Below are 16,765 nucleotides of genomic sequence, written 5' to 3'. Positions count from 1 at the left end.
GAAATTTTCGAACCAATCACAAATTTCCACGTCAATCACTAAAATAATTGGATTTGGAATTATGTGTCCTAAATTAAAATTAAGGACATACATTGGCCAATTCTAATGATGCCACCTTTAGTATGACCGTTCGATCAAACTAATTATTTTGGTCAAATTAAATATTATTTAACTATGCTAAAATTCAATTGAGCCAAAAAATAAGTTTAATTTAGGTCAATGGTTAAATATGACCCAAACCCATGTGGTTGAGTCCATAGGTCTGGTCCATGGACCGACTAAGCCCAAGTCTATAAAGGCCCACCAGAGAACTCTCTAGAGCTAGAAGACTCCTTAACTCTTGAAGTCGATCGTCCTTGAAGAAGCTCCTTTAAAGATACAAGCTTTCTTCCAACATAACGTGCTTCACTTCCTCAAATCAATCATAAGCATCCAGTCAAGAGAGAAACAGAGGATCAAATTCTAAAGATCGAACCACATCACGTCAAATCAACATAAATACAACATCAACACAAGTTCAACTCTACTAATCAAATTTCTCCAAAAATTTCGTGTGAACACCTTCATAAACAAATATTTTAATGATCATATAATTTCTTCGAGACTGATTCAAGACATATGAAGATAAGAGATTAAAAGAACACCTTAATAATTAATGGTGTTCAATTACAAAAATCAAGGAGAACCTGATAATCTTCATTTCGTTCAAATATCAAAATCAAGGAAGCCTAATTGTTTGGTAAATAACAGTTACTCAAAAAGTACCAATCTAGGGGAGTACCATCTAGATTAATATAGTGATATTGTGCTCATTTGAATTTTAATAAAATCTAGCCTTAAAAGATCTCTAGAAGTAGGTGATATTCATCGACCTAGATTATCAAAGTTACAGTCATCTTTTTATTCCATGGTCCCTTAGTTATCAGTCTTCTCTCTACTTCACCCTTAGTCGGAGGCCATGAAGATAAGAGGAGCGTTGTAGAAAAAAACGATCTTAAGAGAGCAAAACTAAAGCCATAAAGATGGCTAGAGTTGGACAAGATTTAGAATAGTTGGAAATAAATAGAACTGTACGATAAAAATTGAAAGAAAAAAAAAACCAAAACACACATATAAAGAGTAAAATTATGTCATAATGGCACCTCGTTAAATTGCAAAAATAGGTGAAATTTTGATTTTGGTGTAGTGGCTGTGGCTTTATTTTCTAACCTTTAAGTTAGAGGTTCGAATCCTATGAATTTTAATCATTTTTATTAATTAATCTTTATTCCAAATATCAATATTTTTGTTTCCAAAATATTAAATTTGTTTCTAAATTGCACAAATATATTTTATTCCAAACATCATTAATTTTCTTTTCCCAAATATCAAATATCTTTCCAAAGTTCAATAATTTTATTTCCCAAATATCAAAATTTTTCCTAAATTATCACAAAATATATTTTATTCCAAACATCATTAATTTTCTTTCCCTAAATACCAAATATCTTTCCAATTCTCAATAATTTAATTTCTCCAAATGTCAATATTAATAAGAAGAAAAAAACCTAACTAAGATAAAATCATAGCTTATTTTCTAGCCGTCGTCATTTGTTATCTAACAAATATTTAGAAAACAATACAATAAAGTCGGTGATATAATTTTTCTCTCTCAACAATATTCCATGAAAAAGGTATAATTCTTTCTTTTTTCTTTTCTTTTTTTGATATAATTTTAAAATTCACATTTACATTACTTATGTATATATTTATTTTCTTTAATTTCAGAATTAAAGACTAGAAGATAATTTTTTTCGTTCATCGTTAGAATATACATACCATATCAATTCGCCAGTAAGTTCAAATTCTTCTTATTATTTTTAGTTTTAATACTTTTTCAATCTATGTGATAAATCATAGTACTTATAGTGTTTAATACTAATTTTGTAGAGTTAACATATCAACATGGAGATATATTTTAAAAGAAAAACAACTGTAGAAACTATAGAGTCATCATCCTAAGAAAAGATAAATATTCCTGATTCTGATAAATCTTATAAAGAAATCAACTTAGGAGAACTACCTGCAGATCCTGGTCTAAGAACTAGAATTTCTGAATATAATTATAATATTCAAGATCAAGTTCGTAGAGCATATCTACAAAAAGGTCCTTGTCAACCTCGAAATCAAACTTTTTCATCAAGAAGTTTGGGGCAAAGTCAAGACGATTTAATCTAGCTTGGTTTAAAGAATATCCCAATTGGTTAGAATATAGTATTTCTAAGGATGTTGCGTTTTGTTTATGTTGCTACTTGTTCAAACCAGAAGTAAGTGAAGAATCAGGAGGAGAATGTTTTGTTAGTGAAGAATTTTCCAATTGGAAGAAAAAAGAGAGAATGGAAACTCATGTTGGTGGTCATAATAGTTTACACAATCAAGCTTGGGAAAAATGTGAGGCTCTTTTAAAACAAAAGCAACATATTGAGATTTTTTTTTAAATAGGATGTCTGACCAAGTACAAGCTGAGTATCGAACTCGATTAGGCGCATCAATTGATTGTACTCAATTTTTATTACGGGAAGGTCTTACATTTCGTGGACATGATGAGACTAATGATTCAAAGAATCAAGGTAACTTTCTTGAACTATTGCGATGGTTGTGCAACCATAACAAGGATATTGAAGTCGCGACTTTGAAAAATGCTCCAAATAATTTGAAATTGATTGCACCTGATATTAAAAAAATATATAGTAAACTGCATTGCAACATAAATTGTTAATATAGTTATAAGAGATGTGAGTGACAAACAATTTTCTATCTTGATAGATGAATCAAAAGATATATCTTCAAAGGAGCAAATGTCAGTTGTATTACGATATGTGGATGAAGGTTATGTGATTGAACAATTTATTGGAATCATCTATGTCAATAATACAAGTGCCCTATCACTTAAGGAAGCTATTGATGGTTTTTCTCTCAACATAGGTTAAGTATTGCTAATTTGCGAGGACAATGATATGATGGAGCAAGTAATATGCAAGGTGAATTCCATGGCTTGAAAGTATTTATTTTGAAAGAAAATGAATGTGCTTTTTACATTCATTGTTTTCCTCATCAACTTCAATTACTTGTCTAAAGTCTTACAAAGAAAAGATCAAGATATTGTGAATGCAATGAATTTAGTCAACATTTGTAAAGGTAGACTGCAAGCAATGAGAGAATCTAGTTGGGATTCATTATTGGAAAGAGTTTCTTATTTCTGCAATAGTCATGATATTGAAGTTCTTAAAATGGATGCTATGTTTTTAGTTCGAGGATGAAAAAGTCGAAAATCTCAACCAATTACAAATTTGCATCATTATCGTGTTGAAGTCTGCTATACTATCATTGATATGCAACTTCAAGAGTTGAATAATCGTTTTACTAAATCAAGTACTGAATTGCTTCTCTGTATGGCTTGTCTGAATCCGAGTAATTCATTTGCTGCTTTTGATAGACAAAAACTTAGTCGACTTGCTCGGTTTTATCCAAGAGACTTTTCAGCTATTGAACTCTCTATGCTTGAGGATCAACTTCAAAATTACATTATTGATATGCGTTCAGAGTTTGTTGAACTAAAAAGCATTGGTGATCTTGCAGTGAAAATGGTCGTTACAAAAAGAGATAAGGTCTACCTATTAGTTTATCAGTTGCTCACATTGGCGTTGATTTTACCAGTTGCAACAGTGACTATAGAGAGAACATTTTCTGCTATGAATGTTGTGAAGACTCGACTGCGCAATCGAATGGAAGATCAATGGATGAATGATTGTCTTATAGCTTATATTGAGAAAGATTTATTGGATAAGTTAGATAATAAACTTATCATGGATCGATTTCAAAGAATGAAAACTCGTAAAGGACAATTGTAATACGTATTAAATTAATTAATCTTTGAAGCTATTAATATATTTTTTACATTTTTTAGTGTGTTTATTATATAATGCCCCCCTATACAAAATTTCTGGATATGCCACTGATGTCGATCATTTCATTCACAATTCAACTACACTATACATTATTTTATTTCATAGTTCCATAGTATTCTTATAAGTTCTTGGTAGTTGTGTCACACCCTATCCCAGAGCCCCTCCTTACTAGGCCCGAGATGGTAGCGTGAAGCCAATTAACATCATTCTCCTTCTAACGATACTTGTTGACATTGCATAGCCTGAACTTAAATTATCTCATTTTAAACATACACGCCACGGAAAAACATCTAAAATCTAAAATCTAAGATTTCATAACAGATTCAGGACATCCAGCCAATGGATAACTGGTTTAAAGTCTTATATAGATAGAAATGAAATTAGAGTTGCAATAAGACAAAACTATAGCTTTATTAATCAGCTCAAGTAGTCCTTACTATTCGATTACAAACATCACAATTAGCTCAAAACTACTTTTAATTACAGACCATCATGCACAAAATGAATCAAGTCGTACTCAAAATCTTAATTCCAACTTCTAGCAAAGTAGGCAAACTTCTGTCAATCGTCGAAACTACGAAAGGGAAATAAAACATTGAAGAATGAGCTATAAAGCCTCGTAACTATGTAGTAGGATACGGCTAGTACTCTGATCGTCCTTCTCGTAGTGGGGCACACCCGAAACTCATGATAGCATCATTGTCATGGAGTACACTCAACATTGACAACGAAGTAATCTTCTCTATGCATATGATATCATCATAGTCTCAGTCATGCATCTAGTATCAATCTTTAGAAATACCATACTTTGCTTTTAAGTATACTTGCTTAAATATCAACTTAGCTTAACTTGTACTTAGCTAATAGGGCTCTTTAACTCAATGTCACTCTTGCATCATGCTTGCTAAAATACATTTTAAACTCAAATATTTTCATAAACTCAACATTCAAATATTTTGCTCAAAAGTCTCGTGTTCAAAGGAACATGTTCAACTTGAATGCTTTAAAACTTAGATCATGCATACTTATTTTGTAAATCCCATCAAACCCTCTCTATACTTGAAACTCATGCTTTGACATTCATTTATAACTCAATCATAATTCAAATATTTTAACTCAAAGCATGCTATATATAACTTAATAAAATAAGTTTAGAAATTCTTTTGAAACTCATTTTTGTCACTCACAACTTTCGCTAGTTCCTTGATCTATAGATTTTCCTTATTTCTTTTTTATCTGAAAATAACAAGAAACTCAAGTAAATACTTTGGGTTTGAAATTAAACAAACTTCCTCGATTATTTCTTTCCCTCTTTTTACTCAAGGGAAACCCTTTTTCTTGCTAACCTTGTTCTCTTTGAAGTCTTGGTAGTCATACCTTGCATAAGACCACTTCTACATAGCATGCCCTAGCATGAACAAGCTCATGTGCAGATTTAGAATCTAAATCAACAACCACGTCTAGCAACTTTTTCTAAATCTTCTTAAACAAGGAAAGGAAAGCATGCAGTTACTTGGATCTCAAACCTCAAGTTTTAACTCTTCTTCTTCAACTCGACATGCCCAAACCCCTACTCTTTCAATGCTTATTGCAGAAAACCCCAAATTGAAGCTTGATTGGAAACATTTTCTTGCTTTTTCTCCAAACCTCTCAAGAAATCTCAACTTCTCTCAAACTCTTCTCTCTTATTTTCTCTTGAGGTAAAATGATGCAAAATGAGAGAAATGAGCCCTAAATAAACTTATAACAATACTTCGAGTCAACCCGACGATAAAATCTTCGGATGGCAAATTTATGAAAACACGTCGTCCGTCACGCCTCTTTAGCCCAAGGTCCTCCGGATTTGCACACTTCTTGATTGAACATGCACGAATTCTACCCGAGAACCCTTCAATTGCCTTCTCTTCTTCAAGTCTCAGCTAAAAATGGCTTCGAGATGGCCCAAGAATCCATCTCCAAACCTTTCTGCTTCCATCTTAGCTAACAAGCACCAAGATGCTAGTGCCTTAGCTCTGGGATTTACCTTATGTCTTAAATTTCATTTGAGATCTCCTTATACCGCCCGAGATTGCTTTAACCAAACCTATTTGTCTTTTCCCTCCCCCGAACAAGACTGAGTTTTGAACCTCTGTCCTAAGATGAACAACCCAAGACTCTCACTTGGCTCTTCTAAACTTCAGAACGTTGTCCTGAGATGCTTGATATGACCGCGACTCTTTGGGCAAACTCTTAATCTTTCTCAACACTTAGCAAGAAAATGAGATAGAAGATACAAATATTATAGACGGTACGAAAGCCTCAAATATTCATACGTAAGCACATTAACTTTCCAATTTCACTTGGGCACTACAATTACGACTACAACTAAACATCTCGTGTCTCTACTATGAATTAAACAATAGGATATTTAATAACATATTTTCTTTTTTATTCAAGGATTTTACATAATTTCTTGTACAAAAAACTTTGATATCATTTCTAATTTGCTTTTCGTAGGACAAAAGCAAAACAACCTACTTTAAATAAGTTCAGACCGTTGACAAAAACTCCAATGAATACATCAATTAGGTATAAAAGCTGAAGTTATTCTGCAAGTACAAGACTCCCATAGCCATAACTAAAAAAATTATAGGACATCTTTGTTAGAGAATTCATATTTTATTTTATTATGTGTAATGTAAAGGCTAGTGAGAGCACGTATCTCTCTTACATTATCGGATTTTTGTATTTTAATATTAATTTTAAAGTGTCAAATTACAATATATATATGAAATAATGCTTAATTTTAAACAAAATATGGTTGCAGTGCAGAAGTTGTGCCTCTATTCTTACAACTTAGTTGTGGCTTTGAGTCTTGCTTTTGCAAATTTCAATATTTGAATTGACTTTCATGTCCTTAAGATCCTTCTCATTTTAGTTAGTTCATTCATGTCCCCTCATTTTCTTTGTATTCAAAATTTGAAGTTTTCATTTTAAAATATAAAATTATATTAGTTATAAAATTTTCAAGGAAAAATTATCTAAAGTAGGACATTTGACAAAAATATTTACACTTCATCGAAAAATCAAATGTAACAAATTTTGTTTCATAGGTTATAGATAATTTGTCAATTTTTTATTTTTGAAAAAAAATCTCTAAATTTAATTTATTTTTTAATATAATATGTATTATGTAATTAATATAAATTAAATAACATTGTAAAATAATAATTATATAAATATTTTACGTTAAATTATAAATTTAGTCACTATGGTTATGAAAATTAGAATTTAGTCTTACGTGAATATAGTCTAAAGGTTTTTCAAAACGTAAAGACAGATTTTATTAAACTACAGAGACAAAATTGTATTTTTTTTTTTCCAACCATATGAATTATTAAATATAAATGATATTCATTAATAGTTTGTTGTAAAGTGCATCTTAATTAGTGGATGAGTTTTTAAATTAGAATCTACCACCGAAGACATACGAAAACATAAATAAATTCTGCACCACACATTCCCTTGATTATTCATCTGTAATCCTTCAAAACAAGGCCATAAACATTAAACATGCTATTGCTAATCATAGTAAAGAATCATATGAAAACAAAAACATAGCCAATGAACTTCACTTAGTTGAATCAACATTGAAGTTTTTATTTATAAGTACATTCGTAGTAGCAAAATTCTCTAACACTTTCTAATCAATCCCATATGATTTAATCGGTTGAAACTAAGCTTAGGATTGATTGACACAACTAAGTTTTATTTGACACTAACACAAAAACCCCATTTATGAACACAACTCAAATTCAAATAGACAAATACAGAGAGAAGAATTTTTCACTTACTTTACTAGCCCCAAGTTGAGGATTCCCCATGATGTGTTGGGCCATGTCTTCTCTTTAGCCTTCATCAACAGAACTCTCCCCCAAGCAATCCATCCCTCCCATGGCATCCTCTTGTCCCAAGCACTTCCCCATGTCAGCATCAACCTCAGCCCTTCCTCAGCCTCCTTTTCAGCCTCCTCAAACCGCCCTTCACCCAGATATAACTGCCCCAATGCGACATGCGGCTCCCCGATAAACGGATTCTTCATCACACATTTCAATAACAACTCCTCACTTCTATCCGACTTTTCACAAACACCTTCCCAGTACAAATCTCTTGCTGTAATTTGATCATCTGCATCAAGAATTCTTGTACAATTCTCGAAAATTGGAGGAATTATCAGCTCTAACTCCTCGTCTCTCTCTGTTTTTAGACCCAGTTCGTTGTTTCTCTTTCTTTGTGCGATTAAAATGGATTCCTCTCTTGCGATTAGGGTGTATATTGCTCCCATTCTTGATGCGGAGTTCATCCATAGTCCAGGCTTTCCGTTTCCAGGCCAAAGAGATTTGTAATTGTTACCTGGGAATTCGAGACGGCCGTTGGTGTTTTCAAACAATGAATCTTGAAATCCGAAGAGTTGATCACTGAAATCGGCTATTGTCATCATGAGGAAAATCGCAACTACTCGCCTTGACACCGTCACGTCTTCTCCGGTTTTGATGTGTTTTACAGTTACGCCATTGGCAGGAAGAATCGACTGTAGCTTCTTCCTCCAGGTTTCATCCTCGTTTAAATGTCCGTTTTCTAGGGCGTTCTTGAGCGATGTGTTGGAGAATTTGAGGTGATCTACGAGTTCTGAATCGGAGTAATGGAAAAGAAGATCGTCATGAATCAGTGATTGCCGAGGGACGATACAGAACAAATGAATCAATCTCTCCGCTGCCTCCCCGACATGACCACGGACAACATCACGACCGGTGGAAGGATTAAAAATGGCGAGATTGACATAGGAATTGGAATAAGCAGAGTGGAATAGACCGCACAAACAAACCGGTTCTTGCGCTTTCCAGATTTTGAGAATACGGTAGATATCAACGAGGTGATCGAGGAAGGTGCCGTGCTTGTGCCAGCACTCGCCGGCGCCGACAGAGCGGAGGACGGAGATAAGAGATGGAAGATCGGGGTTTACCTTTTCAAGCTCTCCACGGAGGAAAGGACGAATAGAGCCTAAGAGAGGTTCAAGGCGGTGAGTCTCCGGCGAGGATGCATGGGAGGAAGACGAGGGCATGGTGGCCTGGAGAGTGAAAGAGAAATTCCCACCGGAAATGAATCGGAGACGGGCGCAGGAAGAAGAAGAAGTAGAAAGAAACGTAATGATTTTGGATTTATCCTTAGACGTCGTTTTGATAATTGTTTAGAGGACAAAAAATCTAGTAAGGTACACCTCCTTTCATTTCATTCCCACCTTATAAATCAATTATTAATTTATTATTTAAATTTAATGACTTTTTTTTAAATATATATATATATATATATATATATATATATATATAAATTACCCAAGAACATGAAAAAAAATGCTTCAAACATGTTGACCATGCTAATTGATCGTGTTGATCATGGAAAACGATTGTGTTGATTATGGTAGGTGATTGTATACTTCAATGTAAATGATCATTAAAAACTTAAAATCTAACGATCGTGTTGACTCTAAACGATCATGTTAACTATGGTAAGTAATCATTTAAATCATGTCAATATGATCGTGTAGTTCTTTTTAAATGATGAGAAAAAGGCTTCAAGTTTAAGTGTTGACCACGGTAAACGATCGTTTAAATCATTTTAAAATGATATTTAAACGATATTCTTAAATATGATAAAGATAAAGTGGCTTTAAAGAATATTAACGAAAATGGTGGAAATGAAATATAAGATTTAAATAGAATAGTAAATCATTTTAAAATATAAGAAAGAAAATATGGAAATGAGATGAAAAAATCTGGAAAAGAAGATGAATAAATAAGAGAAAGAAGTGACAATCGTGTGCAATATTCAAAGGTAAATTTGAAAATTATAAAAATATTTTATCGGCTTCATGGCCTTTTGTTTTTTTGTTACTTTGGTCCGTAAATATTTTTGGGTTTTGTTAGGTTTATATAAATCATCCTAAATTTAAATGAAGATTTTTTAAAAAATATAACAAATCGATAAAACAATTTTGAAAATGGAAAAAATTCACAAACCCACAAGGTAAAATACCAAAATTGCCCCAACTAACACATGATTAATTAGTCACACACGTGCACGAGTAATCTCTTATAAACAATCGTGTACTACAATCTAAACAAATGATCTATGATCGTATAGTTTTTTTTAAATGATCGTGTGGACCACGATAAATGATTGTGTTGATCATTTAAAACGATAATTAAAAGATCTTGATATTCATGAATATGAGAAAGATGAAGAGGAATATTGAAATAGCTTCAAAGAATCTTTCGAAAATGATTAGGTTAAAATAGGAGATTTAAACAGAAGATTAAATTGTTTAAAAATAAAAGAAAGAAACTCTAGAAGAGGAGATGAAGAAATCATAAAGAAGATAAATAAATCGCAAATAAGAAGAAAAAGAAATAATCGTCTAGCTTCATAGATTTTTATTTTTGTTACACAGACTATAAATATTTTTTGGTTTTGATACATTTATATAAATTATCCAGCTTAGACCATAATTTCGTCGTCTAATTTATATCTAATTCTATTTTAGTTTCTAAACTTTGAATTAATATTTATTATTGTATTTTCATATGATTATGCCCTAACAAAAATAATTGGAATCTTCTGGTAAATAAATGAAAATCGAGTAGAATCAAATAAATGAAAAGTTCAAAAGTTGGTTTTTTAATAAAGTAAATAAAACATGGCCTCAATCAATTAAGAAATTGGTTAGCTAAAAAGAAAGGGAAAAGAAAAAAAAAAATCCAAAACTTGATGGAACCAAAACATTCAAAGTCAAAATAGTAAATGACCAAATTTTTGGAGAAAAAAGAGTGACTTTTGTGTTATCCTATATCAAATTTATTTTTATTTGGTAGCCTACTTCTCTAAAAAATAAAATCTTGCTCCCCCTTCTTTGTAAAAGTTATTTTAATCTAACAGAGGGACCAAATTAGATACTTTTTTTAAGTTAAATACTAAAAACTATTTAAAGTTTAAAACCAAAATAGAACAGAGTCAAAATCCAACGACCAAAATAAATATAAAATGTCTCAATCAACACACAATTAATTGGCTACATGCACATGAGTAATTTTCTTCTAAAGGATTGTGTACTACAGTCTAAACGATGGTTTAAATCGTGATACACGATCGTGTAGTTCATTTTAAACGATGAGAAAAAAGGCTTCAAATTTAAACGATTGGATAATAAACTCTAAACGATGGCAAGAAAGCTTTAGACATAAACGATTGTATCATATAATCTAAATGATTTCCAAATTTGCATACACAATCGTTTAGATTAGAATAAACAATCGTGTAGTGAAATAATATACTTTAAATGATTGTGTTGACCATGGTAAATGATCGTGTTGGTCGTGATAAACGATCGTGTTGGTTATGGTAAGCGATGGTGTAATCCAATTTAAATGATCATGAAAAACTTCAAATCTAACATCGTTTAAATTTTGGTACACAATCATTTAGAAATGCAAAGGTACATAGCCGAAGATGATGATGACAAAATAGGAGATTTAAACGATCGGATCTTATACTCTAAAGGCTTAAGAAAGAAAATCTGAAAGAAGAGATGAATAAATCACAAACATGAAGAATAAATTGGAAAGAAGAAGTGAAGAAGTACACAACTTTTCCCGCAATATTCAAATTCAACAAGAGCGTATATGAAATTTATGAAGAGATAATCGGGCGTCATGGATTTTTTTTTATTTTGTTATAAAAATTGTAAATATTTAGAGTTTTTTTTGCATCAATTTAAATTAACTTTTATACAATAACATTGTTATTTTTTTATTATTATTATTATTATTATTATTTTCATTTTCAGGTTTTGAAGGGGAAAAAACCAAACCTAGTTTTATATATTGATTTCATGTTTGTACATACTCTTGTTTTTTATCCCTCCAAGTTTTGAAAAAAATATGTTATATTTGTTTCTAAATATCTTTCTAGCAAATTTTGGCTAAAAATTCAAGTCAATTATTTTTTATTTAAGATTGACAATTCTATAAAGATTAACTGAAATTGTCTCTATTTTTTTATATAAAAAAAAATTGTAAAAACACAAATATAACTATTAAGATGTGATAATTCAAACCTCTAATTTAAGGAGAAAATGGTGTATCAATTACTACTTAATCATATTGACTTCTTATATATTGAAATATTTTATATTTATTCAATAGGTGGCCAAACATAAGGAAGACTCATTTTGTTTCTCCAAATTATTATACTTACAAACACCACCTAATTTTTACTCCTAAATTTTCCCTTTTGTTATCTACTTTCTACCAATATTTTTAAAAATATAGTTCTAAAGAAGTATTTTACAGAAATTGTTGCTGTTTTTTAAATTTTATCATGAATCTAACCTCTTGTAAAATACGAAAACTATTATAAGAAATTAAAAAATACTGAATTTCAAAAACTAGATGATTACTAATTACACTGTAGTAAATTGGTAATTTAAATTAGGGGTCATGTTTTAAATTGTAATTTTATAAAACATTTCAAATACAAGTCCTTTCAAAATACTAATTGAAATAAGATAATCATTTAAAATGGTAGAACTACCAAAAATATTCACAAATGTAACAAAATATGTTTGTCATAAGTGGTAGATAGTGAGTCGCTAATATCTACCCTTAATAGAATAACTTACTATATTCGTAAATATCCTAGTTCATTAGAAAATTGAACTTACTAATTTTTTAATCTTCTCAAATAACATATGTAACATTGAAATTTGATATGAGATTCTATATATATAGTTCAAATCTTATCTAATATTTTGCAAAATTTGATCAATCCCAAAATTTGAAAATGTTATCCAAATTGAAATTTTGAAAATTCTTGTAATTTTGTGAAAGTAGAAACTTGCTAGAGATTTGAAAAATTATATTCATAATATTTAATGATGATAACATAATCTGAAAGAAAGTTTGGAGAGATAAGATTAAACATAAGATTCAAAAAGATTACATAAAATAAAAGTTAACAAATATCATGATGACAGAGATGTACCTAAAAGACTCAAAACAATTGACAAGTCAAGAAAAAATAAAATTTTAGATTAAATCTCAATATAGATCTCCCTCAACATGGATATAAATAATTATTCGACCGAACTTTCAAAAAGTTAGCTAGTTTTTGGGTGAAACTCTAAGGGTGTGTTTGGGCCTCGGGTTTAGAGGGAAAAGGAAAAAGAATTTGGGCCAAACAAGTTGAAAGGGGATTAGGGTTATCCTAATCCCCCTTTTAACCTATCTTCTCTACTTCCTTACCCGTCGTACGCCTCTCCTAACCCTACCATTTTCCGATCTGATGTCGTCGTTCTTCTCGCGATTTTCGTGACGTTTTCCCCTCATTATCTTCCCTTTCCTGATTACTTCCCTTTTACCGATCTCTTCTCTTTCCCTCTTGAAATTAATTTACATCTCCTTCGTTGAATTCGAAGGAGATGTCTGTGTTCTTCGTCCTCCATTTTTTGCCCTACTCTTCCCGAAACCCTTCTTAATCTCTCTGTTTCGTTGATCGGTTGCCACCAACGTGCGTGACCTCCGAAACGTTTCTCATCCTCTCTCCATATTTTCATACCCTTCGTATGCCGAACAAACCCTTGCCGCTCCCCACTCTTGCTAGTCCTAGAACGAGTTTACTACACTTTTTTTTATACCGAACAGCCATTTATGGTAGATGCTACACTAAATCGGTGAAAGGAATTCGAGTACGGGCATGGCGGAGCACGGCAGGGGTCCTCGGTGTGCACCAAAGGTATGGTCAGCCTATGATGAGCATTGTGGTGGTCAATCTGATTGTTTTGTGCAATTTTTGTTCTTATTATCGGTCCAATATTCATTCTTGTTCACAGTGATGAGTTTAATTTAGGCCTTATGTTGAAATTTTGTTTAATGCCTCGTCTGTGAAGTTCATTAATCATCCGCGCTCTCTGTTTTTCACATGTATTCCGAATTTCTTCTATCATCTGCACTCTCTGTTATTCACATGTATTCTGCATTTGTTTACTCATCCCGACTCTCTGTTTTTCACATGTATTCCTTTTTTTTTTGTCCATATGTGATCATAACTTCTTCTGCCTCCTAATGTGCTAACTTTTGTTGTAATTCCATATGTTGAACATGTTTTTATTTGTTTTACAACATCTTCCATTTCAATTGTTGTATTTAATTGCTCTCACATCCTCAATTATATCTATTCTTCTAGGCTATGTAATAAAATGTCATGCCTACTGTTCAAAAAAATGTCATGGCTACTGTGTACTTCTGTTGAAAAAAATTACCTGCTTCCTTGAAGTTTGACTGAATTTGTGAAATCCCCTTTTTTATGGGATTCTTGTTGGGTTTCTTTACTGCTGGTTCATACTCCCTTTACTATATAATGGAGCCTTCCTCCTTCCATTCCATATTCAACTAACTTTCCTTTTTGGTATACTTGCATTTGTCTTTGGTATGTTATTCAAATTCCATTGCTATACTTGCATTCCATTCTTTGTTCTATGGTATGTTTATCATGTTTCCAACGACAATTGATATTTTTTCAACTATGCTAATTTTTATTTTCAATTCAGCCCCTATGTTTCGCCTTCTTTGCCTTTGTCTGTATTTTACAAAAGACTGCTTTTGTAAATTTGTTTCCTTCTGCACTGTCACAAGTAATGCTTTGTTTCCTTCTGCACTGTCACAAGTAATGCTTGCTGTTTTCAATGCTCCATTTTGTTCCCGTACTATGTTGTGACACTGATGATTGTTTTCTGAATATGTCTCCATGAAACATATTAGAAGGATCTGTATTTTATGTCTGTATTTGGTTGCTTCTGTTTTACATATGATGTTATGAACTTCACCGCAAAAAATGGTACCGTAAATGCGTTTTTCTTGAACGTCTTTGCGGTAATCAAATTAACTCTGAGGCTACCTTCTTTTATATACATTATGTACTCACACTTTGTTTGATTTTTTGACCCGTTCCATGGATTTGTGAAGTTTCGTTTCGGTTAAGGTATGTTTCATTTTCGTTTTGTCATTCATTTTTTTACAATACGTTATCCTTACCGGCACGCATATGTAATAACAAACTCATTTTTTGTCTATATCTTCAGGTTGTAAAGGTTGAAGCATTCGTAAACGAGGAACTACGGTTATAAAACTCCTTCTTTGACGAAGTCGATCTATATATTCGTGTACTTAGTTGTTTTATTACATTTTTGTTTGAGTTATAAATCCTCAGACGTTTACATTTGTTTAACTCTCTCTCTATCTCTCTCTCTGTCTATATATATATATATATATCCAATAAACCATCATACGGAATGTGTCATTTCTAGATTTTCAAATAGTCCTCTCTTTTCTTTTTTCTTGTGTTGGTGAGTGATCATGTCTTCCAACCACTGCATGTTTGGAAGTTTAAAATCATTTCTCATGTCTTCAAAATCAGTACTTTTTAAATTTGTACTACAAATAAAATACATTTTAAATACTATAAATAAAATTGTTTTTAACTAATTAAAAAGCATTGCTCGAGTGTTTTTAAAAATCCACAAGAGTGTTAAAATTTTTAAAATCACAATCAACGTGCCCCTTCTTCATAAAGGATGAAGCAACAAGTAATAATTTCATTTTATTTAGGGTATGTTTCGACCAATAACAATTCTTCTAAAAAAAATAAGAAACCAACCACATAAGTATTTTCCATTTCTTTGTAATCTGTTTGTTTTTTTTCAACCTAAACTTGAAATTTTATTATTTTCGAAATAAAATATTAGTTTACTTTTGGAAAGAAAAAAACTATTATTTGTACTAGTTGTAGTCACATCTAATTTTGAGGTAGATTAAAATTTGCCTAATTTGACTAGTTTTCAATTTTGTGAATTTTTATAAAAAAAATGTTATTTAATTACTTTTGTAATTTTGAATTATTTAGAGTACATTAAAGAATATAGAAAAGTTCCAACAATGAGACGCTATAAAATACAAATTGAGTGGTCAAATTGGAGACATATGAGTGGATGATGCATAATAACGATAATAAGGGAAAGTACAAAAAGAAAAAAGAATTGATTTCATGAATCCTACTATTTATATTAATTTTAGAAGCCTGTTTCCTACAAGCAATATAATTTATATTACTTTGAATTTTTTTTATATAAATGTCATGTTAGAAAAATTATATGGATGATACTATTTAGCAATATGTTTTATTTCGCAAACTAATTATCACGATAGATTTCAATTGATAATTAGCAATATGTTTTATTTCGCAAATTTAAATACGTATACTTCCATATATACATAAATCAAAACATAAACATAAATCAAGTTTGCACAAAAACGTATTTTCAAAAAAGTAGTAGAAGTCAATTACTTAATTTGTAAACATATTAACTTAGTTTACCTTTGAAGATATTTCCAACATTTCAAAACCAACATTGGTATTATGTGATTAGGTTAACAACATTCGAAATTAACGCGTTGTTAGGATTATTTTCCAACAGGGTGTCAATCTATAATTTATAATGGACGAACACGAGTTGGCGTCTATTGTAAATGCGTTCATAGCATCCCAACGACAGTTGTTACTAATGTTGGAGCTCTTGAAGAACGATACAAAAAGGATAACGCACATCCCGTATGAAACTAGGCATAGGATTAGACAGTTAGCTTACTTTCGCATGATTCATGGCTCAGACCTAGTCTGTCGCCAAAGTACGAGAATGGACCGAAGATGTTTCGCCATTCTCTGTCACCTAC

The 16,765-nt window shown here is 31.4% G+C and overlaps 2 protein-coding genes across 2 annotated transcripts; one reads left to right on the top strand and one right to left on the bottom strand.

Moving 5' to 3' along the window:
* The first annotated feature begins 2,482 nt into the window (after positions 1-2,482).
* LOC127150867 (uncharacterized) lies at positions 2,483-3,890 on the top strand. Its single transcript, XM_051089560.1, has 3 exons — positions 2,483-2,609; positions 2,806-2,946; positions 3,352-3,890. The coding sequence occupies exons 1-3, from the start codon at positions 2,483-2,485 to the stop codon at positions 3,888-3,890; spliced, it is 807 nt and encodes a 268-aa protein (XP_050945517.1).
* A 3,640-nt stretch (positions 3,891-7,530) lies between these two features.
* Positions 7,531-9,202, bottom strand: LOC103502980 (uncharacterized). The gene has a single exon (XM_008467117.3). It carries the CDS (start codon positions 9,046-9,048, stop codon positions 7,777-7,779), a length of 1,272 nt encoding a protein of 423 aa, XP_008465339.1. The 5' UTR covers positions 9,049-9,202; the 3' UTR covers positions 7,531-7,776.
* Positions 9,203-16,765: the final 7,563 nt, after the last annotated feature.

The sequence above is a fragment of the Cucumis melo genome, chromosome 9 (genome assembly GCF_025177605.1).
Source record: "Cucumis melo cultivar AY chromosome 9, USDA_Cmelo_AY_1.0, whole genome shotgun sequence".
NCBI lineage: Eukaryota > Viridiplantae > Streptophyta > Magnoliopsida > Cucurbitales > Cucurbitaceae > Cucumis > Cucumis melo.
Note: the sequence above shows the minus strand (reverse complement) of the source record. Positions and strands in the feature narration are given on the sequence as shown.

Excerpts from the sequence above, each read along its gene's own strand:
- LOC103502980 (XM_008467117.3), bottom strand. The coding sequence starts at position 9,048 with ATGCCCTCGTCTTCCTCCCATGCATCCTCGCCGGAGACTCACCGCCTT.
- LOC127150867 (XM_051089560.1), top strand. The coding sequence starts at position 2,483 with ATGTCTGACCAAGTACAAGCTGAGTATCGAACTCGATTAGGCGCATCA. Across the intron at positions 2,610-2,805 it reads TAATGATTCAAAGAATCAAG|ATGAATCAAAAGATATATCT; the intron begins GTAACTTTCTTG and ends CTATCTTGATAG. Across the intron at positions 2,947-3,351 it reads ACTTAAGGAAGCTATTGATG|TCTGCTATACTATCATTGAT; the intron begins GTTTTTCTCTCA and ends ATCGTGTTGAAG.